Source organism: Hemitrygon akajei, chromosome 2 (genome assembly GCF_048418815.1).
Source record: "Hemitrygon akajei chromosome 2, sHemAka1.3, whole genome shotgun sequence".
Classification (NCBI taxonomy): Eukaryota; Metazoa; Chordata; class Chondrichthyes; order Myliobatiformes; family Dasyatidae; genus Hemitrygon; species Hemitrygon akajei.
Window position 1 is genome coordinate 195,846,988 of NC_133125.1, and position 27,097 is coordinate 195,874,084.

The 27,097-nt window shown below is 49.1% G+C and overlaps 1 protein-coding gene across 1 annotated transcript; it reads left to right on the forward strand.

The window, feature by feature from the left end:
• Positions 1-988: 988 nt before the first annotated feature.
• On the forward strand, positions 989-19,260 carry LOC140721916 (zinc-binding protein A33-like). Its single transcript, XM_073036743.1, has 7 exons — positions 989-1,073; positions 4,483-4,664; positions 4,743-4,838; positions 5,718-5,951; positions 6,979-7,001; positions 7,098-7,216; positions 18,657-19,260. The coding sequence occupies exons 1-7, from the start codon at positions 989-991 to the stop codon at positions 19,193-19,195; spliced, it is 1,278 nt and encodes a 425-aa protein (XP_072892844.1). The 3' UTR covers positions 19,196-19,260.
• Positions 19,261-27,097: the final 7,837 nt, after the last annotated feature.

Here is a 27,097-nt window from a genome sequence, read left to right on the forward strand (position 1 = left end):
CCCTTTCTTAGAAGAAAGAGGATATTTCCATCTTTCTGGAATGAAAAGCCTCTTCCTGAGAGTAGATGTGGTAGAGACGGAGGAATTGAGAGAAGGGGATGTTGTTTTTACAAGTAACAGGGTGGGAAGAGGTATAATCCTGGTAGCTGTGAGAGTCTGTGGGTTTATAATAGGCATCAGTAAATAAGTTGTCTCCAGAGATAGAGACAGTGAGATTGTGAATGGGGAGGGAGGTGTTGGAAATGGACCAGGTAAATTTGAGGGCGGGGTGAATGTTGGAGGCAAAGTTGATGAAATCGAAGAGCTCAGAATCAGTGCAGGAAACAACACCAATTCAGTCGTCGATGTAGTGTAGGCAAAGTGGGGGACGGACACTAGGGTTGGCTTGTAACATAAGCTGTTTCACAAAGCTGACAAAAAGGTACCCTTGACAAAGCTGGGACCCTTGTGAGTGCCCATAGCTACACCTTTGGTTTGAAGGAAGTGGGAGGAGCCAAAGGAGAAATTAGTGAGAGTGAGGACCAGTTCTGCCAGACAGAGGAGAGTGGCGGTGGAGGGGAACTGGTTGGGTCTGCTGTTCAGTAGGAAATGGAGAGCTTTGAGGCCTTCCTGGTTGGGGGTGGAGGTATATAGGCACAGGACATCCAGAGTGAAAATCAGATGATTGGGGCCAGGGATCGTGAAATCATTAAAAAGATCCAGAGTGTGTTAAGTGCCACTGTTGTAGGGAGGAAGGGACTGGACCAGGAGGGATAAAACAGAGTTGAGGTATGTCGATATGAGTTCAGGGGCAGGAACAAGCTGAAACAATGGGTCTGCCTGGAGAGGCAGGTTTGTGGATCTTGGGTAGAAAGGGGAGGTACGGGAACTATGAGGTTGGAGGCAGTGGATGGGAGATCCCCAGAGCTTATAAATTCGGTGATGGTGAGGGAGACAGTGGCCTGGTTCTCCTCTGTGATGTCCTGTTCGAGGGGTAAGTAAGTAGGAGATGTCTGAGAATTGTCGCTGGGCCTCAGCGGTGGAGGTCAGTACGCCAGACTACTACAGCACCCCACTGATCCGCGGGTTTGAGGGTGAGGTGAGGATTAGTGCTGAGGGAGTGGAGAGCAGGGCGTTTGGAAGTAGTGAGGTTAGAATTGGAGGGAGGAGTGGGGAAGTGGAGACGGTCGATGTCTCGTCGGCAGTTTGCAATGAAAAGATCCAGAGCGGGGTGACCAGGGAGTGGAGGAGGGTTGAGGACGGCAGAAAGGGTCATCGGTCCCCGTCCTCCCTCGCCCTTCAGTCTGTCGGATTGCACGGGAGAGAGGTGAGAGCACCAGAGATCCATCAGCAGCTCCGGTCTCCCAGCAGAGCTGGGTACAATAAAGGATTTTTGGAGACTCTTAGATATGTACATGGAGCTTTGGGAAATAGAGGGCTGTGTGGTTGGGAAATTCTCGGCAGCTTCTGGAGCAGGATTCATGGCTGGCTCATCATTGTGGGCGGAAGGGCCTATAATGTGCTGTGGATTTTCTGTGTTCTATGCTGGGGGAACCGGTCAGACAGCATCTATGGAAATGGGATTTCGGGCCGAGATCCTTCTTCACAACTGGAAAGGAAGTGGGAAGTCTCCAGAATAGAAAGGTGGGGGATGGGAGGGAGGATAGCTGGAAAGGGATAGGTGAAGCCAGGTAGGTTGGAAAGGTAAAGGGTTGGAGAAGAAGGAATCTGATACGAGAGCAGAATGGCCCATAGGGGAAATGGAAGGAGGAGGGGACGCACGGAGAGATGATAGTCAGGAAGGTGAAGGTAAGGGGCCAGAGTGGGGGATAGAAGAAGGGAGAGGGAGGGAATTTTTTTTCGGGAAGGAGAAATCAATATTCATGCCATCTGTTTGGAGGCGACCCAAACATACTACACGGTGTTTTCCCTTCGGCCTGAGGGTAGCTCCGTCGTGGCACAAGAGAAGGCCGTGGACTGTCAGGTCAGAATGGGAATGAGAATTGGAAGTAAAATGTTCCATCTTTGGCAGATGGAGCAGAGGTGCTTGATGAAGCAGAACCCCAGTTTACAACAGGTCTCACCAGTGTAGAGGAGGCTGCAGTGGGAGCGGCAGACCAAATAAATGACCCAGCAGATGAAGTTGCCTCACCTGGAAGGACATTTTGGGTCCTCGAATGGAGGTGAGGGAGGAGGTGAATAGGTACTTTGGCCACTTGCAGGGTTAAGTATCAGGAGTGAGACTAGTGGGGAGAGTGAATGGACAAGGGAGTCATGGAGGGAGTGATCCCTGAGGAAAGTAGAGAAGCGAGGAGGTAAAGATGTGTTTGGTGATCGGATACCATGACAATGTGGCTAGGCACAGCTCAAATACCATCTATATACCTGCTGATGATACAACTATTGTTGGCAGAATCTCAGGTGGTGACGAGAGGGCGTACAGGAGTGAGATATACCAACTAGTGGAGTGGTGTCGCAGCAACAACCTGGCACTGAACGTCAGTAAGACGAAAGAGCTGATTGTGGACTTCAGGAAGGGTAAGACGAAGGAACACATAGAGTGAGCAGTTTGAAGTTCCTGAGTGTGAAGATCTCTGAGGACCTAACACTCAAAGACATCTATAGATGTACCGTGGAGAGCATTCTGACAGGCTGCATCAGTGTCTGGTATGGGGGGGGGGGGGTGGGGGGGGGGGAGGGTGCTACTGCACAGGACCGAAAAAAGCTGCAGAGGGTCATAAATTTAGTCGGCTCCATCTTGGGTACCAGCCTTCAAAGTATCCAAGACGTCTTCAAGGAGCGGTGTCTCTGAGTCAGCGTCCTTTATTGAGGACCCCCAGCACCTAGGACATGCCCTTTTCTCACTGTTACCATCAGGGAGGAGGTACAGAAGCCTGAAGGCACACACTCTGCAATTCAGGAACAGCTTCTTCCCCTCTGCATCCGATTCCTAAATGGACATATTGAAACTATTAACACTACCGCTCGTTGTTTATATATATATAGTACTTCCATTTTATGTATTGCATTGAACTGTTGCTTCTAAGTTAACAAAATACAGTACATGACACATGACACATGCTGGTGAGAATAAACCTGATTCTGATTCTGAGATGGTGGAGGTTTATGGAGGATGATGTGATGGATGCGGACACTTACGTGCTGGTAGGTTAGGACAAGAGGAACTCTATCACTGTTGAGGCAGAGGGAAGATGAGGTGAGCACAGATGTTCGGGAAATGGAGGAGATGCAGGTAAGGGCAACATCAGTAGCGGAGGAAAGGAAACCCTGTTCTTTACAGAGGAGGACATACCTGATGTTCTGGAAGGGGAAACTGCATTCTGGGAACAGATACAGTGAAACTGAAAGCATTTAGAAAAGTTACAGGAGACTGGGTGGGAAGAGGTATAGTCAAGATACCTGTGGGAATCAGTAGGTTTATAGAGTATGTCAGTTGACAATTTGTTTCCAAAAATATGGGCAAAGGGGAGGGACGTGTTTGAAATGGACCAAGTGAGTTCAAGTGCAGGGTGGAAGTTAGTGGCAAAGTTGATGAAATTGATAAACTCAGCATGGGTGCATGAAGCAGCACCAATGCAGTCATTAATGTTTCTGAGGAAGATTTGGGGAGCGTTACTGGGGAAGGCCTGGAACATGGGCTGTTCTTCGACAGGCATTACTGGGGCTCATGCAGATACCCGTGGATAGCCCTCGAGTCTGGAGAAGGTGGGAGGAACGGAAGGAAAATTGGTGAGGGTGAGCACCAGCCCTTCCAGCTGGAGGGGAACTGGTTTGTTCTTTTATTGAGAAAGAAACAGAGAGCTGTAAGGCCTTCTTGATGGGGGATAGAAGTTATAACTGGACATTCATGGTGAAGATGAGGCGGTCAGTGCCTGGGAATTGAAAATTGCTGAGGAGATTGAGGGCATGAGAAGTGTCGCGGATGTGGGTTGGGAGGGATTGACCTGAAGGGTTTAGAATGGAGTCAATGTATGAGGACAAGTTCAGTGGGGCTGGAGCAGGAATTCCCTTTCAGTTCTACTTTACACTGATCCAGGCTCCGCACTCCGGGTTCATTTATATTCAGACCTCTTTAATGTGTTTCTGATCCCACCCTGACGTGGAAATTGCCGCGATTCCTGCCCAGAGAACACTTGGAGCAACGTTGTTCATTCCCGAGACTGCAGCGCCCCTAGTGGACATTCTCGGTACCGCAGGGTTCAGCAGCTCCCGAAAGTCAAGGGATCCTGAACCCGGAAGTACCGGGAGTTAACATGGCTTCGAAAGGACAGGTCGAGAGTTTAATCGAGGAGGTAATTTGTCCCATCTGCCTGGATTTCTTCACCGATCCGGTGTCACTGGAGTGTAGTCACAACTTCTGCCGCTCCTGTATCACACTGTGTTGGGAAAGGCAGGAGTGAAACTCCTGCCCGGAATGTAGAGAGGAGATTGCGGACCGCACCCTCAGGGCCAGTCGGGTTTTAGCAAATCTGTCTGAGAAAGCTCGGAAACTAAACCTGAATCCTAAAGAGACGGAAAGTAAACTTCACTGCGAGAAACATGAGGAAGAACTGAAGCTGTTTTGTGAGACGGACAGGAAACTGATCTGTCTGATCTGTAGAGATGCACTGGAACACAAGTCTCACAACTTCATGCCGGTTTACGAAGCCGTTAAAATTTACCAGGTAAAACTAACCCGCTTTCGATCGTCTGTTTATGTTGTCTTTTTGTTTTGTCTAATCCATTAACTCTTTAATTCCCAGGATCGGGTTAAATCTTCCTTGGACTCTCTCGTAAAAAAGAAATCAGACTTTCAGGAAATGGAGCAGCAACAGAAAGAGAAGATTTCTGGAGTTCGGGTGAGGCTTCCTGAGCAGAATTTACAATCTTGTTGTGTAGTTTTGTTCCCTTTAATGCAGAATAGCAGAGTATCGCAGCTCCAGTGCCCTGGGCTCGATCCTAACCTCTGGTGCTGTCTGCGTGGAGTTTGCACGTTCTCTCTGTAACCAGTACTTTCTTTTAGCCGACAATCAACTCAATGTGGTATTTACAGATACTGTAGTTGTAAACTGATTTAAACCAGACGGATGTTTTGACTGTTCAGGATTGAACAGTAAATTGGCAACTGTAATTAACCCCGTGAAGGGGGGTTGTATGTGAATCAGGTGGGAGTTAATGGGTCAGTGAGGAAGACTGGGTTTCAGGGAAATGTGATTGAATATCTGGGAACCACTCACTTGCTGCCTGTTATGCCACTGGAGTTTGGGGCAGCAATGAAGGTCCTCCATCTCCGGCAGTGTTCATGTCTTCATTCAACATGTCAGTAGCTGCTTCTCGGTTTTCACTATGGTCAGTCATGCAGGTCCTGAGTGGAGACTCAGGAATAACATGGCACTCAGATGTAGAAAGACTCTTCATTGTTTCCGTAACAGTTTTGTTTCACCAGTCAGTATTGTTAGCCCTGAGCTGAACCCATGAACCTGGAGGACCAGTGGACCACTCTTACTCTGGCCTCTACCCTTTGACCTGTTTGGCATGGGTGACCCTACCAAGGGTCAAAGCATAAAGCCCACATTCCAGCCAACAGAGTTCTTTGGGTCATTGAGGCACACAAGCCTCCAAACCCAACGGCAAGGTTGTGTTCCTCTTGGATGATAATGGGCTGGACAGACCCTTCCATATCATAAGGAAATACATCAGGGCCAAATAATAAACCAGCCTCTCCTTTCATTCGACAGGAACAGTCACAAAATGTTCAGTCCCACATCACATCCCAGTTTGCTGAACTGCGACGGATTATCACCGAGAAAGAGCAGCGCGCACTCCGAGATCTCAGGGAAGAAGAGGAGAGGATTCTAAATCCAATGGAGAAAAATCTTCAGGAGATTCAAGAGAATTTAAATTCCATCTACAAGGAAATATCAAAGTTACAGGAACAGATGGATCAACAAGACAATATCATATTCCTCATGGTGAGAGATTTCAGTTTGGTTCTGTAAAAGTACATAGGCACTAAATGATGTATTTTAACTCAGTGTGGGATTTACAGATACTGGAGTTGTAAACTGATTGAAACCAGACGGATGTTTTGACTGTTCAGGGTTGTTGTCTCCAAACCGGCCTCACACAACATCTGTACATCGCTGGACAGTCTGCATCCTTCTCGGGAATGTTTACTCTGATCGTAGCGCTGAGCCAGTGATCACTTCTGTGATTCCCACGTATAATATCCCCTGAGACTCAGAGTAACATCCCATTGCAGTCACAGACTGTGAGTGTGACTGGTGCAGTGGGTGTGAGGGTCTCTCTGTTGATCGGTGGGAACTGAGGTTGAATTCCAGAATGTGACCTACACATTGGATTTACCATCTATATCTGGTTTGTATTAGGTTCATTGTTGTGAAGAATTTTGCACTGTCTTTTGTTTTTCAGAAATATTCTTCATCAGATTATATCCCATTTTCATCAGAGACAGGACTTTCAGTCCATTCTCTCCTATCAGTTTCCCTGGTGCACAAGCCTCCTCCCACCTACTCACCACACCCAGCAACAGTGTCCCCAACTCCATGGTCCCTCATGTGTTTATCCAGCTTCCCCATTACATTCAATCTCTGCTGTTCCACTTCAACCACTCCTGTAGCAGTGAGTTCCACATTCTCTTCACTACATTTCTTGTGGGATTTATTAACGACCAACTGATGTTTTATCTTTGACTTATTGTCTCCACACAAGCAGAAATATTTTCGATCAAATACATTCAGAATTTTAAAACCTGTCCAGTCTCTCCTGTAAGTTCCTTCTCTCAGTTATCGTATAATTCTCATAAATATTCCTTGTACTTTCTCCCATGGTTCAATGTCCCTCTTTCTCTGTTCATGTTAGTGGAAATGAGTTCAGTGGGAATTTTCAGCAGTTTTTAATAACTTGTCTCAGATTCCTGCTGTTCGGATGCTGACAGTAAGTCTCAGTCAATTGAGATCTGTGTATGATTTATTTCAGGAGGAAGCTCGTCGGAAGAGGAGGTAGGACATGGTCTTTACTGAAACTCTGTATGGATTTGTAAAACAGTTCAATTATCACTGATGCTCAGTTTATAACCATCTGTATAATATTTACAGGATTAGTGATGATACCCACACATTGTCAGTGACAGATGGAGCCCTATTGGTTGAAAAATTCCATCACCCCTATTTGCTCGACATAGCATCGGAAGAAGTGATTGGCGGCATTAAACACGGTAAAACATAAGATTCATTTGTGCTTGTTTATGAGATACTACTAAGTCATAATTAGATGCCAAATATGGCTTGTCAATGACCTTCTGAAAATCCAAGTACACGACATCAACTGTTGCTCCTTTGTTTATCTGGCTTGTTATTTCTTCAAAGAATTCCAACTGATTTGTCAGGCAAGATTTTCCCTTGAGGAAACCATGGCCTATTTTTTCACGTGCCTCCAAGTTCCCTGACAACTCCTCCTTAATAATCAACTTCACCATCTTCCCAGCCACTGAGGTCAGACTAACTGGCCTAGAGTTTCCTTTATTGTCTCTCTCTTCTTGAACAGTGGAGTGACATTTGCAAATTTCCAGTCTTCCAGAACCATTGAAGAATCTAGTGATTCTTGAAGGATCGTTACAAATGCCTCCATGATCTCTTCAGCCACCTCTTTCTGAACTCTGGCATGTACACTATCTAGTCCAGGTGACAGCTACCTAAAGATCTTTCCGTTTCCCAAGAACCTGTTCTCTAGTAATGCTAACTTCACGCCCGGCACGTCGCCTGACACTTGGAACTTCCATCATACTGCTAGTGTCTTCCACAGTGAAGACTGATGCAAAATACGTCTTCAGTTCATCCACCCTTTCGTTGTCCCCCATTACTACCTCTCCAGCATTGTTTTCCAGCAGTCCAATATCCACTCCTGTCTCTCTCTAATCCAGAGATTAGGACCTCCTGGGTACTAATTTCTGGATTGCTGCCTGTGCCAGGTGCCAGTGAGGGTAGAAACACGATGATCTGGCAGGTAAATGTGTGGCTGAGAAGCTGGTGTGGTGGGGGGTGGGCAGGCTTCAGGTTCTTGGATCATTGGGATCCCCCTGGGGGAGGTATGACCTGATCAGAAGTGATGGGTTGCACCTGAACCCAAGTGGGACCAATATTCTTGCGGGCAGGTTTGTTAGAGCTATTGGGGAGGGTTTAAACTAATTTTGTAGGGGGGTGGGAACTGGAGTGAAGGGATTCAGGATAGAACGGATGGTAAAAATGGTAATGATAGCCTGCAGTCAGACTGTCAGGAAGGGCAGGCAGGTGATGGGACTCAGTTGCAGCCAACAGGCTGAGTATCAAACCTTTAGGGATGTAGAATCAGAAAGGACAGCAAATACGGTATTCAAGCTGTTGTATCTAAATGCACGTAGTGTAAGAAATAAAGTGGATGATCTTGTTGCACGATTACAAATGGCCAGGTATGATGTTGTGGCCGTCACTGAATTGTGGCTGAAGGATGGTTGTAGTTGGGAGCTGAATGTCCAGGGTTACACATTATATCGGAGTGATAGGAAGATAGGCAGAGGGGGTGGTGTGGCTCTACTGGTAAATAATGGCATCAAATCAGTAGAAGGATGTGACATAGGATCGGAAGATATTGAATCCTTGTGGGTTGAGTTCAGAAACAGCAAGGTTAAAAAGACCTTGATGGCAGTTATACACAGGCCTCCAACAGAGCTGGGCGGTGGACCACAGATTACAACAGGAAATAGAAAAGCTGTGTCAAAAGGGCAATGTTCTGGTAGTCATGGGAGATTTTAACATGCAGGTTGATTGGGAAAATCAGGTTGATAATGGATCTCAAGAGTGAGTTTGTTGAATCCCTAAGAGATGGCATTTAAAGCAGTTTGTCATTGAGCCTACTAGGGGATCAGCTATACTGGATTGGCTGTTACGTAATGAACCACAGGCGATTAGGGAGCTGAAGGTAAAAAACACTGAGGAACCAGTGATCACAGTATGATTGAGTTTAACTTGAAATTTGATAGGGAGAAAGTAAAGTAGCAGTCGCCAACCCGTTAATCACAATCGACTGGTCGATCTTTGAGACTTTCCCAGTAGATCCCGAAAAAAATTCAAAAATAAATACACACATACTGTTGAAAGATTGATTCCGGGTTGCGGGGTTTTGTTCCGTTCTTTCTGCCCAGTGCACATGTGTGTAGCTCCCCCGCATTACACAGTGTAATTCAACACGTACAAACACACTGGATGAACTCAGCAGGTCGGGCAGCGTCCGTTGAAATGAGCAGTCAACCTGCTGACTGCTGAGTTCATCCAGCTTGTTTGTACGTGTTGATGTGACCACAGTATCTGCAGTGTACTTTGTGTTTACACAGTGTAATTCAGTGGTCCCCAACCACCGGGCCGCGAGGAAACGATACGAGTCAGCTGCACCTTTCCTCACTCCCTGTCTTGCCCACTGTTGAACTTGAACCCACGCGAAGTCATCAGTCGCCTAAACGCAGTGATACCGTCGCGCCAGGAATCACTGGTTCACCTCACGCGGCCGGCGAGAAGTGCCGTTGGTACTGGCCTGGAGCGCGGAGAAGTGGGCGCCGCCTCGAAACCTGTTCACTACACCGAATGTTCGTGGGGAACCCGGTGCTAAAATATTCGCAGACGATCTAATTCGGGCTCAGGGTTCCGTAAGTAACAGAGCAGCTACCTCGCTGCGATCTGTTGATACAAACTTTTGTCGGCCGATAGATCCTACAAGGTGGGCGGGCGGGCGCCCTGTCACACTCCCCGCTCTGTCGCTTTCTCCGGACTGGAACCGGCACGGGGACCTCCGGCCCTGACCTTGTCCTCTCACCCCACCCACGACCATCCGCACCCGGCCAGGGTGTCTGGCGGCGGGCAGGCGGGCGGAGGCTGCAGTTTGGGCCTGGAGGCAATGAAATCCTCAAATCTGCTTCGGTACCTTGAGTCCAAGCACCCCGCACTTAAAGACAAACCCGCTGAGTTTTTTGAGTGGAGAAAACGTGAGCAAGTGGGACAAAAGCTAAGTGCCGAGAGCCGCAAAAACTAAATTGTGCAATAGACTGGACATAAGGAACCTGTATTGAGTATCGCTGTATTCCGGTCGTGTTTAATCCCCACCCCCCCGCCATCGGCCGGTCAGCAAGAATATTGTCAATATTAAACCGGTCCGCGGTGCAAAAAAGGGTGTGTACCCCTGGTGCTTATACATTATTTCTACTTCCGGGTTGCGGGGTTTTACTTCCGGTCTTTCCTGCCCCAGTGCGCATGTGTTTAACTAATCAATCTGGGGGTCGATGTTGCCTTTGACTATGGCTGAGGTAGGGGATCTTGGGCTTAAAAAGGTTGGTGACCACTAAAGGAAAGGCTGATGTAGCAGTATTTCAGTGGAGTAAGGGAAATGACAGTGGTATGAGACAGGAGTTGGCCAAAGTAGATTGGAAAGAGCTGCTGACAGGGATGTCAGCAGAGCAGCAATGGTGTGTGTTTCTGGGGAAATGAGGAAGCTGCAGGACGTGAGTATGTTTTCATTTCTTCCAAAAATGAAGAAATACTCAAATTGTAAAATAGTACAACCATGACTGACAAGGGATGTCAAAACTATTGTAAAAGCAAAAGAAAGGACATACAACAAAGCAAAAATTAGTGGGATGATAGTGGATTGGGAAGTTTTTAAAAACCTAAACAGAGCAACTAAAACAATCATTGGAAAGGAAAAGATGAAATGTGAAAGCAAGCGAGCAAATAATATCAAAGTGGATGGTAAAAGTTTTTTCACGTATGTTAAAAATAAAAGAGAAATGAGAGTGGATATGGGACCGCCAGAAAATGAGGCAGGAAAAATAATAACAGGGGACAAGGAGATGGCGGATGAACTAAATGACTATTTTGCATCAGTCTTCACTGTGGAAGACACTAACAGTATGCCTGATGTAGTGTGTGAAGGAAGAGAAGTGGGTGCAGTTACTATTACAAGAGAGAAGGTGCTCAAAAAGCTGAAAGACCTAAAGCTACATAAGTCACCTGGACCACAGGAACTGCACCCTAGGGTTCTGAAAGATGTAGTATTAGAGATTATGGTGGCATTAGAAATGACCTTTCAAAAATGATTGGAGTCTGGCATGGTGTCAGAGGAGTGGAAAATTCTTTAAGAAAGGAGAAAGGAAATTATAGACCAGTTAGCCTGACCTCAGTGGTTGAGAAGAATTTTGAGTCAATTGTTAAGGATGAGGTGATGGAGCACATGGTGACACAGGACAAGATGGTATAAAGTCAGCATGGTTTCCTTCAGGGAAAATCCTGCCTGACAAACCTGTTGGAATTCTTTGAGCAGATTACAAGTAGGATAGATAAAGGGGATGTAGTGGATGTTGTATATTTGGACATTCAGAAGGCCTTTGATAAGGTGCCACACATGAGGCTGCTTCCCAAGTTAAGAGCCCGTGGTATTATAGGGAAGTTGCTGACATGGTTAGACATTGGGAGGCAGGGCTTCAGGGAGCCTAGAAGCAGCACACGTAATTGTTCACAAGTACTGATGACCAGCGGCAGTTTTTGGCAATGGACCTACACAATCCACTATGACCCTGGAAAATGGTTCACCAAACGCAGGTATCGGCCGAAGTGGTGCCTTAGGGATGGCCTGATTAGGTTTTCCCACCACCTGGCACATATGACACCTTCTACAGTAATTTACAATATCTTTCCTCACGTTAGGCCAATAAAATTCCCTCATCATCCTGTGCACTGTTTTCTTTACTCCGAAATGTCCACTAAAGGCATCTTATGGGCCAGGTTTAAAACTTAAGCCCTGTAAACTTTTGGAAGCACTACCTGATGCACAATAGCCCAATCCTCACTTGCAGGCACAGTGGCTGATCTCCACTTCCTCATCAACACCCCATCTTTAAGGTAATATCCCACTGACTCTTTCTGAATTTCATCCTCAGAGAGAGCTCTCTCTTTTAAAGCCACAATTTCAGGATCTTTAATTTGTTCTTCTATAAATTCCTTCCTCAATAAAGACATCTTTCTCATCCTCACTCTCCTCAGCCTTACTACCCTCTAAGTCCTGTTGGTTTAGGGACAGTAGGAAAGTCTAGATAAATCAATATTAGCATCAGCAGCCTTTTCCGACATGCTTCTAGTTACTACGCATGGGGGATACACATCAGCATCTATGGGCGGGCCCTCAGCAGCAGCAGGCTCACTGGCTAGCTGAACTGCTGGGTAAACATGCCCACCTGCAAGGTCATTTCCGAGTAAGAGATCAACATTGTCTATCGGTAGTTCAGACCGCACCCCTATTGTGACTGGTCCAGATACCAAGTCGCATTTCAGAATTATCTTATGCAAAGGCACGGTTTCAGTCCCCTTTCCAATACCTTTGATAATAGATAGATAGATAGATAGATAGATAGATAGATAGATAGATAGATAGATAGATAGATACTTTATTCATCCCCATGGGGAAATTCAACTTTTTTACCAATGTCCCATACACTTGTTGTAGCAAAACTAATTACATACAATACTTAACTCAGTAAAAAAAATATGATATGCATCTAAATCACCGTCTCAAAAAGCATTAATAGCTTTTAAAAAGTTCTTAAGTCCTGGCGGTAGAATTGTAAAGCCTAATGGCATTGGGGAGTATTGACCTCTTCATCCTGTCTGAGGAGCATTGCATCGATAGTAACCTGTCACTGAAACTGCTTCTCTGTCTCTGGATGGTGCTATGTAGAGGATGTTCAGAGTTATCCATAATTGACCGTAGCCTACTCAGCGCCCTTCGCTCAGCTACCGATGTTAAACTCTCCAGTACTTTGCCCACGACAGAGCCCGCCTTCCTTACCAGCTTATTAAGACGTGAGGCGTCCCTCTTCTTAATGCTTCCTCCCCAACACGCCACCACAAAGAAGAGGGCGCTCTCCACAACTGACCTATAGAACATCTTCAGCATCTCACTACAGACATTGAATGACGCCAACCTTCTTAGGAAGTACATTCGACTCTGTGCCTTCCTGCACAAGGCATCTGTGTTGGCAGTCCAGTCAAGCTTCTCGTCTAACTGTACTCCCAGATACTTGTAGGTCTTAACCTGCTCCACACGTTCTCCATTAATGATCACTGGCACCATATGGGGCCTAGATCTCCTAAAGTCCACCACCATCTCCTTGGTCTTGGTGATATTGAGACGCAGGTAGTTTGAGTTGCACCATATCACAAAGTCCTGTATCAGTTTCCTATACTCCTCCTCCTGTCCATTCCTGACACACCCCACTATGGCCACCATAGTGTCCACTATTCACCACCATATGACCATATAACAATTACAGCACGGAAACAGGCCTTTTCGGCCCTTCTAGTCCGTGCTGAACACTTACTCTCACCTCGTCCCACTGACCCACACTCAGCCCATAACCCTCCATTCCTTTCCTGTCCATATACCTATCCAATTTTAGTTTAAATGACAATACCGAACCTGCCTCTACCACTTCTACTGGAAGCTCATTCCACACAGCTACCACTCTCTGAGTAAAGAAATTCCCCCTCGTGTTACCCCTAAACTTTTGCCCCCGACTCTCAAATCTCCATCTCAGCACCGAACTCCAAAACACTCTTTAATATCAGTGACTGAAAAGCTCCAGTATCGCTCCAGATTCTCACTGGAACCGGAGTTGATCCCTCCTTCACAGACACAAACTCATTTGAAATAAATCTCTCAAGTCCCTCTTGAACTCGGTCAGACCCCTCCTTCTTCAGCGGTGTTTTAACCGTCTGAACGCAGGCATTTGGGGTTCTCTCTCTCTCTGTCCCTTTTTCCCTTTTCATAGCAAAACAATTGGATGCCGCATGACCAGGCTTCCCACAAAAGTAACACTTGAAACTGGGAAATTTTTCTTTTGACTGCTTCCCTTCCTCCTGACTTTTATCACTAGTCCCCGGTTTACTCTCTGGTTTAGCCGGTGGGTTATCTTTGTTATCCCTGCTACTCCTTTGGTAGCTCTTGCTCGGGAAAAACTTTACCTTGTGGGTTAAAGCAGACTCTGACAGAATCTCAGCCTCTCTCTCATTCAGGTACGTCCTTATGTTGTCAGCGACCCGGGTTCATGTCCCGTTACTGCCTGTCAGGAGTTTGTACATTCTCCCATGACCACGTGGGTTTCTTCCAGGTGCTCTAGTTGCACAGTCCAAACCTGTACTGGTTGGCAGGTTAATTGGTCATTGTAACTTGTCCCATGGTCAGGCTCGGATTAACTTAGGGGTTGCTGGGTGGTGGGGGTCATTGTAACTTGTCCCATGGTCAGGCTGGGATTAAATCAGGGGTTGCTGGGTGTTGGGGGTCATTGTAACTTGTCCCATGGTCAGGCTCCGATTAAATCAGGGGTTGCTGGGTGGTGGGGGTCATTGTTACTTGTCCCATGGTCAGTCTGGGATTAAATCAGGGGTTGCTGGGTGGTGGGGGTCATTGTAATTTGTCCCATGGTCAGGCTCGGATTAAATCAGGGGTTGCTGGGTGGTGGGGGTCATTGTAACTTGTCCCATGGTCAAGCTGGGATTAAATCAGGGGTTGCTGGGTGGTGGGGGTCATTGTAACTTGTCCCATGGTCAGGCTGGGATTAAATCAGGGGTTGCTGGGTGGTGGGGGTCATTGTAACTTGTCCCATGGTCAGGCTTGGATTAAATCAGGGGTTGCTGGGTGGTGGGGGTCATTGTAACTTGTCCCATGGTCAGGCTCGGATTAAATCAGGGGTTGCTGGGTGGTGGGGGTCACTGTAACTTGTCCCATGGTCAGGCTCCGATTAAATCAGGGGTTGCTGGGTGGTGGGGGTCATTGTAACTTGTCCCATGGTCAGGCTGGGATTAAATCAGGGGTTGCTGGGTGTTGGGGGTCATTGTAACTTGTCCCATGGTCAGGCTCCGATTAAATCAGAGGTTGCTGGGTGGTGGGGGTCATTGTAACTTGTCCCATGGTCAGTCTGGGATTAAATCAGGGGTTGCTGGGTGTTGGGGGTCATTGTAACTTGTCCCATGGTCAGGCTCCTATTAAATCAGGGGTTGCTGGGTGCTGGAGGTCATTGTAACTTGTCCCATGGTCAGGCTGGGATTAAATCAGGGGTTGCTGGGTGTTGGGGGTCATTGTAACTTGTCCCATGGTCAGGCTGGGATTAAATCAGGGGTTGCTGGGTGTTGGGGGTCATTGTAACTTGTCCCATGGTCAGGCTTGGATTAAATCAGGGGTTGCTGGGTGGTGGGGGTCATTGTAACTTGTCGCATGGTCAGGCTCGGATTAAATCAGGGGTTGCTGGGTGGTGGGGGTCATTGTAACTTGTCCCATGGTCAGGCTCGGATTAAATCAGGGGTTGCTGGGTGGTGGGGGTCATTGTAACTTGTCCCATGGTCAGGCTCGGATTAAATCAGGGGATCCTGGGTGCTGGAGGTCATTGTAACTTGTCCCATGGTCAGGCTGGGATTAAATCAGGGGTTGCTGGGTGTTGGGGGTCATTGTAACTTGTCCCATGGTCAGGCTGGGATTAAATCAGGGGTTGCTGGGTGGTGGGGGTCATTGTAGCTTGTCGCATGGTCAGGCTGGGATTAAATCAGGGGTTGCTAGTTGTTGGGGGTCATTGTAACTTGTCCCATGGTCAGGCTCGGATTAAATCAGGGGTTGCTGGGTGGTGGGGGTCAAAGGGCCAGAAGGGCCTATTCCGTGCTGTATCTCAATAAATAAATTACAGCTGATGAAAGTGCAGTAGACATCGTCTCCATGGAGATTAGCGAGGGATTTGACAAGGTAGCAGAGAGTGAGATCACATGGGATACGGTATGATCTGGAATAGGATACAGAGTTGTCTGGGTGGAGTCCTGTGACCAGTGGTTGTTCTGCAGGGATCGGTGCTGGGTCCACTGTTTTTCATCATTCATATGAATGATTTGGAGAGAATGTAGGTGACGTGTTTAGTAGGTTTGTGAAGGACTCTAAATTTGGTGGTTTCATGGACAGTGAAGAGGTTATTTATTTATTTAGAGACAGTGTGAAACAGGCCGACCCAGACCAACGACCCACTCCACCCAGCACCCTAACTATTTAAAACCAGCCTAACCACGGGGCAATGTACAATGACCATTTAACCTACAAACCGTTATGTCTTAGTACAAGCGTCACAAAGTGATAGAAACGAACAGCACAGGCCCTTCAGCCCATCTGGTCTGTACTGAAGCATTTAAACTACCTGCTCCCATCGACCTGCACCGGGACCATGGTCCTCCAACTCCGACAATCCATGTACCGTCCAAACTTCTCTTAAATGTTTAAATCGAGCTTGCATGCACCACTTGGGCTGGCAGCTCGTTCCACACTCTCACAACCCTCTGAATGAAGCAGTTTCCCCTCATGTTCCCCTTAAACTTTTCATCTTTCACCTTTAATGCATGACCTCTGGTTGTAATCCCACCCAACCTCTGTGGAAAAAGCCTGCTTGCATTTACCCTATCTATAACCCTCATAATTTTGTATACCTCTATCAAATCTCCCCTCAGTCTTCTATGTTACAGGAATAAAGTCCTAAACTATTCAATCTTTCCTCATGACTCAGGTCCTCCAGTCCCAGCTACATCCCTGGAAATTTTCTCTGTACTCTTTCAAACTTGTTTACATCCTTCCTGTAGGTCGGTGACCAAAACTGTACACAATATCCCAAATTAGGCGGCCCCAGGTCTCATACAACTTCAACATAACATCCATCTACCTGTAACACCACTTTCGATGTATTCTGGACCTGTGTTCCCAGATCTGCTGTAGAACAGAGTCCTCAGTGCCCGACCATTCACTGTGAAAGACCGACACTGGGGTCCTACCGAAGAGCAACAGCTCACACTTGTCTGCATTAAATTCCAGCTGACACTTTTCAGCCCATTTTCCCAGCTGCCCCAGATCCCACTGCAAGTAATGATGGTCTTCCTCGCTGTCCACTCCTCCCCAATCTGAGGGATGAATCGGGAGCACCCGGAGGAAATGCACGAGATCCTGGGGAGAAAGTACAAACTCCTTACAGATGATGTTGGAATTGAACTCTGAACTCTGGAATGCCCCAAGGTGCAACAGTATTGTATTATCCACTACATAACCCTCTTGCTCATGGTTTATCGAAGATTACAACGAGATCTTCATTAATTGGGTCTCTGGGCCATTGGATGGAAATTGATTTTAATTCAGAGAGATGTGGGTGTTGTATTTTGGAAGGCAAACCAGGACAGGATTTACACATCAATCGGGGGCCCTGGAGAGTGTTGTGGAACAGAGAGACCAGGAGGTGATTGTCTTCATCAGTCAGAATACTGAGTACAGGATCTGGGACGTTACATTATGAGTGTACAAGACATTGGGAAGGCCACATTTGGAGCAGAGTAACACACACAAACTGCTGGAGGAGCTCAGCAGGTCAGGCAGCATCTATGGATATGAATAAACAGTTGATGATTTGGGCCAAGGTTTTGTGTGTGTTGCTTTGGATTTCCAGCATCTACAGACTTTCTTGTCTTTATGATTTTGATCACCCTGTACAGTTCTGGTTATCTTTCTACAGGAAGGATGTCATTAAACTGAGAGGGTATAAAACAGATTTACAAGGATGTTACTGGGACTGGAGAGTTTGGGTTATAAGGAGAGGCTGAATATTCTGGGACTTTTTCCTGGAGCTCAGGAGGCTGCTAAAGGAAACCGTGGAGGTGGATACAGTTACAATGATTTAAAATACACCTGGACGGGTACGTGGTTAGGAAAGGTTTAAAGGAATAATGGGCATATACAAGTAAATGGAGCTAGTTCATTCAAGCCAGTTGGTCGGCACGGATGAATTCTGCCTCTTTAAATGCCTCCAGTGTTTACTCACCCCATCCTCATCTGGATCCAGTTGTTGCTCCGCCCCTTCCTCGTACCCGGTTCCACTGCTATCTCCCGTCTTTCTTTCCAATCGAGGAAAGGTCTCGGCTTGAAACATCGACTGTACATCTCCCTTATCACACGCTGCTTGACCCGCTGAGATTCTCCAGAATTTTGTGTTGTTGATCGAGGAAAATCCGCTCTCCATGTCGAGGCAAAACCTCGGGAAGATGTTGGTTGTCCATCCGCTGTGTTTAAGGGTCCTGTCGCCCACCCGATTTCCGGGGCCGCGCTGTCCGAGTCTCCCCCCGATCCCCGGGGCCGCGCTGCCCGAGTCTCCCCCCGATCCCCGGGGCCGCGCTGCCCGAGACTCCCCCCCCCGATCCCCGGGGCCGCGCTGCCCGAGTCTCCCCCCGATCCCTGGGGCCGCGCTGCCCGAGTCTCCCCCCCCCCCAACCCCCGATCCCTGGGGCCGCGCTGCCCGAGTCTCCCACCCACCCCCCCCCCCCCGATCCCCGGGGCCGCGCTGCCCGAGTCTCCCCCCGATCCCCGGGGCCGCGCTGCCCGAGTCTCCCACCCCCCGATCCCCGGGGCCGCGCTGCCCGAGTCTCCCACCCCCCGATCCCCGGGGCCGCGCTGCCCGAGTCTCCCCCGGTCCAGGAGCCGTGCTGCCCGAGTCTCCCCCCCCGATCCCCGGGGCCGCGCTGCCCGAGTCTCCCCCCGATCCCGGGGACTCTCTAATTCTCTGCTTCTCCCCCCAGTCTCTGTCACCCTGGATGTGGAAACAGCGAATCCGGTGCTCGAGGTGTCTGAGGATCGGAAGAGTGTGAGATACACCGGGACCCGGAGGGATCTCCCTGACACCGGGAAGAGGTTCACAGACCGGTTTTGTGTGCTGGGATCGGAGGCATTCACATCGGGGAGACATTACTGGGAGGTGGAGGTGGAGGTGACGGGGAATCGGTGGTGGTATCTGGGAGTCGCCGCAGAGTCTGTGGAGAGGAAGGGAGGGGTCACAGTGAGTCCGGAGACCGGATTCTGGAGAATCGCGCGGGTTGATGACGTGATGTGGGTTTTCACCTCCCCTGTGTCCCGTCTCCCTGCCGGTCCCATCCCCGGGAGGGTGGGAGTTTATCTCAGTTACGAGTCCGGGACAGTTTCATTTTACAACGCGGAGACCAAGTCCCATCTCCACACCTTCACTGGGAATAAATTCACGGAGAAACTGTATCCTTTCTTCTGGACTGGAAATAAAAACCAGTGGCTGAGAATCTGCTCCGGTTCCGCTCCGGGACTGTAAACGGGTCGGGTCCGGGTCCGGCGTCAGGAGTCAGTCAGTGTAAATATAAATGTGCGGAGAGTGAAATAAACACAATGTGAGAATTATCAATCCATTAATTTTAACTCAATCACACTGCATCCGTCAACGGAACAGAAACACTGCGGATTCAGCAGCAGCCGCGGGCGGCGGGTCCTGAGTTCCCCGGCTCCTCCGGGTGCTAAAGTCCACCGGGACTGACAGGGTAACTGGGGCAAGTGGTGGTGGTGCTGACTGGCAGAGGGAGGTCAGGGTGAATCTTGGTAAAATGGGACATGTGGTGGTGGTAACACACAAAGCGCCGGGGTCTCCCAGCGTGTCAGGTAACATCTGTGGAGGGAAATGGGCAGGTGAGGGGTTGATCCAGGTGAGGGATAATAGCTGAGGGAGGGGTGATAGATGAGGGACGGGTGGAAATGTGTCAGAAATTGGGAGGTGAGAGGTGTCAGTGACAAAGGGCTGAAGATTTTGGAATCTGACAGGAGGGGAAAGTGACCCCGGAGTAAAGGGAGGGAGGTGGGGAGGAGTGTGTGGAAGATTGGCTGCTGGAGAGGGTGGGAGGAGTGTGTGGGTGATGGGCAGATGGAGAGGGTGGGGAGGAGTGTGTGGGTGTGAGGAGGAGTATAGGAAACTGATACAGGACTTTGTGATATGGTGCAACTCAAACTACCTGCGTCTCAATATCACCAAGACCAAGGAGATGGTGGTGGACTTTAGGAGATCTAGGCCTCATATGGAGCCAGTGATCATTAATGGAGAATGTGTGGAGCAGGTTAAGACCTACAAGTATCTGGGAGTACAGTTAGACGAGAAGCTAGACTGGACTGCCAACACAGATGCCTTGTGCAGGAAGGCACAGAGTCGACTGTACTTCCTTAGAAGGTTGGCGTCATTCAATGTCTGTAGTGAGATGCTGAAGATGTTCTATAGGTCAGTTGTGGAGAGCGCCCTCTTCTTTGTGGTGGCGTGTTGGGGAGGAAGCATTAAGAAGAGGGACGCCTCACGTCTTAATAAGCTGGTAAGGAAGGCGGGCTCTGTCGTGGGCAAAGTACTGGAGAGTTTAACATCAGAAGCTGAGCGAAGGACGCTGAGTAGGCTACGGTCAATTATGGATAACTCTGAACATCCTCTACATAGCACCATCCAGAGACAGAGAAGCAGTTTCAGCGACAGGTTACTATCGATGCAATGCTCCTCATACAGGATGAAGAGGTCAATACTCCCCAATGCCATTAGGCTTTACAATTCTACCGCCAGGACTTAAGAACTTTTAAAAAGCTATTATTAATGCTTTTTGAGATAGTGATTTAGATGCATATCATATTTTTTACTGAGTTAAGTATTGTATGTAATTAGTTTTGCTACAACAAGTGTATGGGACATTGGAAAAAAGTTGAATTTCCCCATGGGGATGAATAAAGTATCTATCTATCTATCTATCTATGGGCAGATGGAGAGGTGGGGAGGAGTGTGTGGTGGATTGGCTGATGGAGAGGGTGGGGGAAGAGTGTGTGGGTGATGGGCAGATGGAGAGGGTGGGGAGTAGTGTGTGGTAATGGGCAGATGGAGAGGTGGGGAGGAGTGTGTGGGAGATGGGCAGATGGAGAGGTTGGGGAGGAGTGTGTGGGAGATGGGCAGATGGAGAGGTGGGGAGGAGTGTGTGGGGGGTGGGCAGAAGGAGAGGGTGGGGAGGAGTGTGAGGGTGATGGGAAGATGGAGAGGGTGGGGAGGAGTGTGTGGGTGATGGGCAGATGGAGAGGGTGGGGAGGAGTGTGGGTGATGGGCAGATGGAGAGGGTGGGGAGGAGTGTGTGGGTGATGGACAGATGGAGAGGGTGGGGAGGAGTGTGTGGGTGATGGGCAGATGGAGAGGGTGGGGAGGAGTGTGTGGGTGATGGGCAGATGGGGAGGGTGGGGAGGAGTGTGGGAGATGGGCAGATGGAGAGGGTGGGGAGGAGTGTGTGGGTGATGGACAGATGGAGAGGGTGGGGAGGAGTGTGTGGGTGATGGGCAGATGGAGAGGGTGGGAGGAGTGTGTGGGTGATGGGCAGATGGAGAGTGTGGGAAGGAGTGTGTGGGTGAAGGGCAGAATGAGAGGGTTGGGCGGAGTGTGGGTGATGGGCAGATGGAGAGTGTGGGAAGGAGTGTGTGGGTGATGGGCAGAATGAGAGGGTGGGGAGGAGTGTGTGGGTGATGGGCAGATGGAGAGGTTGGGGAGGCGTGTGTGGGATATGGGCAGATGGAGAGGTGGGGAGGAGTGTGTGGGTGGTGGGCAGATGGAGAGGTGGGGAGGAGTGTGTGCGGGGTGGGCAGAAGGAGAGGGTGGGGAGGAGTGTGGGTGATGGGCAGATGGAGAGGGTGGGGAGGAGTGTGTTGGTGATTGGCAGATGGAGAGGGTGGGGGAGGAGTGTGTAGATGATGGGCTGATGGAGAGGTGGGGAGGAGTGTGTGGGTGATGGACAGATGGAGAGGGTGGGGAGGAGTGTGTGGGTGATGGGCAGATGGAGAGGGTGGGTAGGAGTGTGTGGGTTATGGACAGATGGAGAGGGTGGGGAGGAGTGTGAGGGTGATGAGCAGATGGAAAGCGTGGGGAGGAGTGTGAGGGTGATGAGCAGATGGAAAGGGTGGGGAGGAGTGTGGGTGATGGGCAGATGGAGAGGGTGGGGAGGAGTGTGAGGGTGATGAGCAGATGGAAAGGGTGGGGAGGAGTGTGGGTGATGGGCAGATGGAGAGGGTGGGGAGGAGTGTGTGAGTGATGGGCAGATGGAGAGGGTGGGGAGGAGTGTGTGGGTGATGGACAGATGGAGAGGGTGGGGAGGAGTGGGTGGGTGATGGGCAGATGGAGAGGGTGGGGAGGAGTGTGAGGGTGATGGGCAGATGGAGAGGGTGGGTAGGAGTGTGTGGGTGATGGACAGATGGAGAGGGTGGGGAGGAGTGTGAGGGTGATGAGCAGATGGAAAGCGTGGGGAGGAGTGTGAGGGTGATGAGCAGATGGAAAGGGTGGGGAGGAGTGTGTGTGATGGGCAGATGGAGAGGGTGGGGAGGAGTGTGAGGGTGATGAGCAGATGGAAAGGGTGGGGAGGAGTGTGTGAGTGATGGACAGATGGTTAGGGTGTGGAGGAGTGTGGGAGATGGGCAGATGGAGAGGGTGGGGAGGAGTGTGTGGGTGATGGACAGATGGAGAGGGTGGGGAGGAGTGTGTTGGTGATGGGCAGATGGAGAGGGTGGGCGAGGTGTGTGTTGGTGATGGGCAGATGGAGAGGGTGGGGGAGGAGTGTGTAGATGATGGGCTGATGGAGAGGTGGGGAGGAGTGTGTAGCTGATGGGCAGATGGAGAGGGTGGGGAGGAGTGTGAGGGTGATGAGCAGATGGAAAGGGTGGGGAGGAGTGTGGGTGATGGGCAGATGGAGAGGGTGGGGAGGAGTGTGTGGGTGATGGGCAGAATGAGAGGGTGGGGAAGGAGGGGAAAGAGAGAGGGTGATGGGGCTGGTGGAGCAGGAGGAGGGAGACAATTAAACAGGAAAAGTGACAGGGAATAACTTCCAGAAGTTTGAAAGTTCGATGTTGATGCTGCCAGGTTGCCAATCACCCTGACGGAAAATGGGGAGCTGTTCCTCCAATTTACGAGGCAAATAGAGTCGGGATCTCTACTTTGAATCAGATATTCAGTTTTGGAGCCAGTTGAGATGCAGGAAATGCGGGGGAAAAAAGCAGGTTGGTCAGGATCAGTGGAGAGAGGAACAGGCTTCACGTTCCACGTTGGTGACCTCTCCCGGAATTGATTCAAACACTGCCTGCTCTGTTGTGGGTTTCAAGTAATTTCTGTTTTGTTTTAGTTCTTCCAGCATCTGATTGAAGAAAAAATGGGAGTGCAGTGTAATTTCCTCTGGAAGGGGGATATAGAAGGAGGAATGTGATAGGAGAGGGGAGTGGACCATTCGAGAAACCGATGCTCAGGTTGGAACTACCCGGAGAGGTACAGTGAAGGTGAGAGAGACGTGGACATGATATTTTGGAGCCGGAAGTGTGGCAACACATGCAGGCTGATCCCAGCACAATCCTCGGGCAGACTGTGTTGGTCATTGACGCAATGGAGAAATGTAAATGGTGAAGCCCCCTGTGTGTATTTGTGTATGATGGAGACAGAGAGAGAGTCTGAGATTTACTCCAGGCTCCCCAGGTAGATGCAGGGATGATGTTTCTGGTGACGGGGATGTCAGGATGAGGAGGCGCAGTGAGGGGACGACCATTCAGAGGTGAATAAATGTATTTACACAGCTCACAATCTAACAGGGCTCTGCACACTTTCACAGTAACTATGTTGAGGAGAGACGTGGATAGAGTTTTGGATACAAAGTGAATCAGTAGAAACAGCATGAGCACAGGGAAGTGGTATTGATCATGTCTAATGGGAGAGCAGGTGTGAGGGGCTGAATGGCCTACTTGCTTCTGTTTCTGATGTTCTTCAGAGCAGTGTACAGACTGACCAGAGGGAGGATAGAAGGGTCTGGGGAATAAATAGAGGTGTAAAGCAGGAGGGTGACAAGGTGATTAAATATCGATTATTTAAATTGTCAGAAAAATATCTTTGACACTGCAATGTGGGATCTTGATGCAGCAGAAGATTGTGAGGTGTCGGATACACTGGGATTACTCAAACACGGATGCAGGAAAACTTCCTGACTTCCCCCCTGTACAGCCCTGCTCTGATGTGAGGTCCCACTCTTCCTAATGAGACTAATGGAGGTGACAGCACACACACCGGCCCTTCGACGTAACATGTCCCTGACAACCAAGGTGGCTTCCTCAGCACGTCCCATTTGACAGCATTTGGCCAACATTCCTCTAAACGTTTTCAATCCAAATGTCCTAAAAATGTTTCAATTCTATCGGCCTCCACCATTTCCTCCGGCAGCTCATCCCATTTACCGACCACCGACTGTGTGGGAAATTTGCCACTCAGGTCCCCTGCTAATCTTTACCCTCTGAGCTTAACTCTATATCCTCTAGTTTTAGACTCCCCTCCCCTGGGGAAAGACTGTGACCATCGACCTCATCACTGCCCTGCAGGATTTCATCAATCACAATAATGTCAACCCTCAGTCTCCTTTGCTTCAGGAAAACAGTCCAGGTCGATCCAGATTCTCCTGAAGCCCTTGAGCCCTGGTAACATTCCTGTGAATTTTGTCTGCACACATTCCAGTTGAATGTCATCCTTTCTACAGCTCGGTGACCAGAATTGCACCCAGTACTCTGAGTGTGGTCTCCCCAATGTCTTGTACAGCTGTAACACGACAAACCATCTCATGTACTTAATCCCCGATCAATGAAGGCCAGTGTACCAGACCCCTTCTTCACTACACTGTCTACCTGTGTCTCTACTCTCAGGAACTATGTACTTGTTCCCCTGGGTGTTTCTATTCTACAACACTCCCCAGGGCCCTGACATTCACTGTGTACATTCTGTCCTGGTTTTAACTTTCCAAAATGCATCACTTTGCCCATTTCTATTTTGAATTCTTTCTGCCATTCCTTTGCCCATATTCCCAGTTGATTGAGGTCCTGTTGTAACTTTAGACAAACTTCACAGTCCACATCAGAAATTTCAGTTTCTGTGCCTGTTCCGTACTGTTGTATGTTCTCAGAGAACATAACATTCTCCTGTTTAGAAGAATGAGAGGAGATCTCGGGAAGTGCAAAATCATTCAGGGCTCAACAGACAGGATGCAGGGAGGATGTTTCCCCTGTCGGAGGAGTTGAGGGTCAGGGGTCACTGTCACAGCATGGAGTGAACCCTCAGTGACTTCGCACACTCTGGATCTTTCAATGATTTCACGTTCCCTGGCCCCGAGCATCTTATTTTCACTGTGGATGTCCAGTCCCTGTACACCTTCATCCACCAGCAGGAAGGTCTCAGAGCTCTCTCTTTCTTTCTGGACACCCGTCCCAACCAGTTCCCTTCCACCACCACTCTCCTCCGTCTAACGGAACTTGTCCTCACTCTTAATAATTTCTGTAATTTCCACCGTCTCCAACAGGATCCCACCACCAAGCACATCTTTCCCTCTCCCCCACTTTCTGCTTTCAGCAGGGATCACTCCCTACACGACTCACGTCCATTCGTCCCTTCCCACTGAACTCCCTCCTGGCACTTCCAGGTGGGGCGACACTTCACCTGTGTGTCAGGTGGGGTCATACACTGTGTTTGGTGCCTCTGGTGTGGCCTGTACATCGGTGAGACCCGACATAGATTGGGAGTCTGCTTCACCAGAAAAAGCAGGATCTCCCAGTAGCCGCCCATTTAAATTCCACTGCCTATTCCCATATGTCCATCGAGGGCCTCCTCTACTGTCGCGATGAGGCCACACTCAGTTGGAGGAGCAATATCTTATATTCCGTCTGGGTAGCCTCCAACCTGATGGCATGAACATCGATTTATCGAACTTCCAGTAATGGCCACCCCTCCTTCACCATTCCCTGTGCCCATTTTCCCTCCCTCAATTCATCTCCTCGCCTGCCCATCGCCTCCCTCTGGTGCTCCTCCCACTTTTCTTCCATGGACTCCCGTTCTCTCCTATAGAACTCACCCTTCTCCAGTCCTGTGTCTCTTTCACCCAATCAACTTCCCAGCTTCCGGTTTCACCCATCACCTCGTGTTTCCCCCCCCGACCCCCCACCACCTTTTGACTGATTCCTCATGTTTTTTTCTCCAGTCCTGCTGAAGAGTCTCGGCCCGAAATGTCGACTGTACTTTTTTTCGTAGATGCTGCCTGCCCTGCTGAGTTTCTCCAGCATTTTGTGTGTGTTGCTCGGATTGAATTGAAATGACTTTATTTCTGACATCCTTCACAAACATGTGGAGTAAAAATCTCCGTCTCAATGTGCAATCATAGTAATTTATAATGAACAGAACAGTCAGTGTGATGTTTGATGGCCCGATGGGAGAAGCTGCACTGGAGCCTGTTGGTCCTGGGGTTTATGCTGTGGTACCGCTTCCCGGATGGTGGCAGCTGGATTAGATTGTGGTCAGGGTGACTTGTGTCCCCAGTGATCCTACGGGCCCTTTTTACACACCTGTCCTTGTAAATGTCCTGAATCATGGGAAGTTCACAAGTACGGATGTGCTGAGCTGTCGGCACCACTCTCTGCCGAAACCTGCGATTAAGAGAGGTACAGTTCCCATATACCAGTCAGGATGCTCTCAATTGTGCCCCTGCAGAAAGTTCTTAGGATTTGGGGACCCCTACCGAACTCCCTCAACCGTCTGAGGTGAAAGAGGCGCTGTTGTGTACAGATCACGTGAGTTCCTTGGTGACGTGGATGCTGAAGAACTTGAAGCTGTTTACCCTCTCAACCCCAGATCCAGTGATTCAATAGGGGTTAGCCCGTCTCCATCCCTCCTGTAATCCACGACCAGCTCCTTTGTTTTTGTGACATTGAGGGAGATGTTGTTTTCTTGACACCACTGTGTCAGAGAGATGACTCCTACCCTGTAGGCTACCTCGTTATTGTTTGAGATTAGGCCAATCAATGTAGTGTCGTCAGCAAATTTAATCAGCAGATTGGAGCTGTGGGTGTCGACACAGCCCTGAGGATCTCGTGTGTTGAGAGTCAGAGGGGTGGAGGTGAGGGAGCTGCTGGCGATCTGACAGGAAGTCCAGGATCCAGATGCACAAGGCAGAGGTTTCTGAGCTGCCTGTCGAGCCTGGAGGGAATTGTGTTGAATGCTGTAGTTCAAGAACAGCATTCTCACATAAGCATCATTCTTCTCCAGATATGTAAGGACGGTATGTCGAGCAGTGGCTATTGCATCATCTGTTGATCGGTTGTGAATTGTAGGGGGTCCGGTGGGTGGTAGCAAGCTGTAGATGTAGTCCTTGACCAA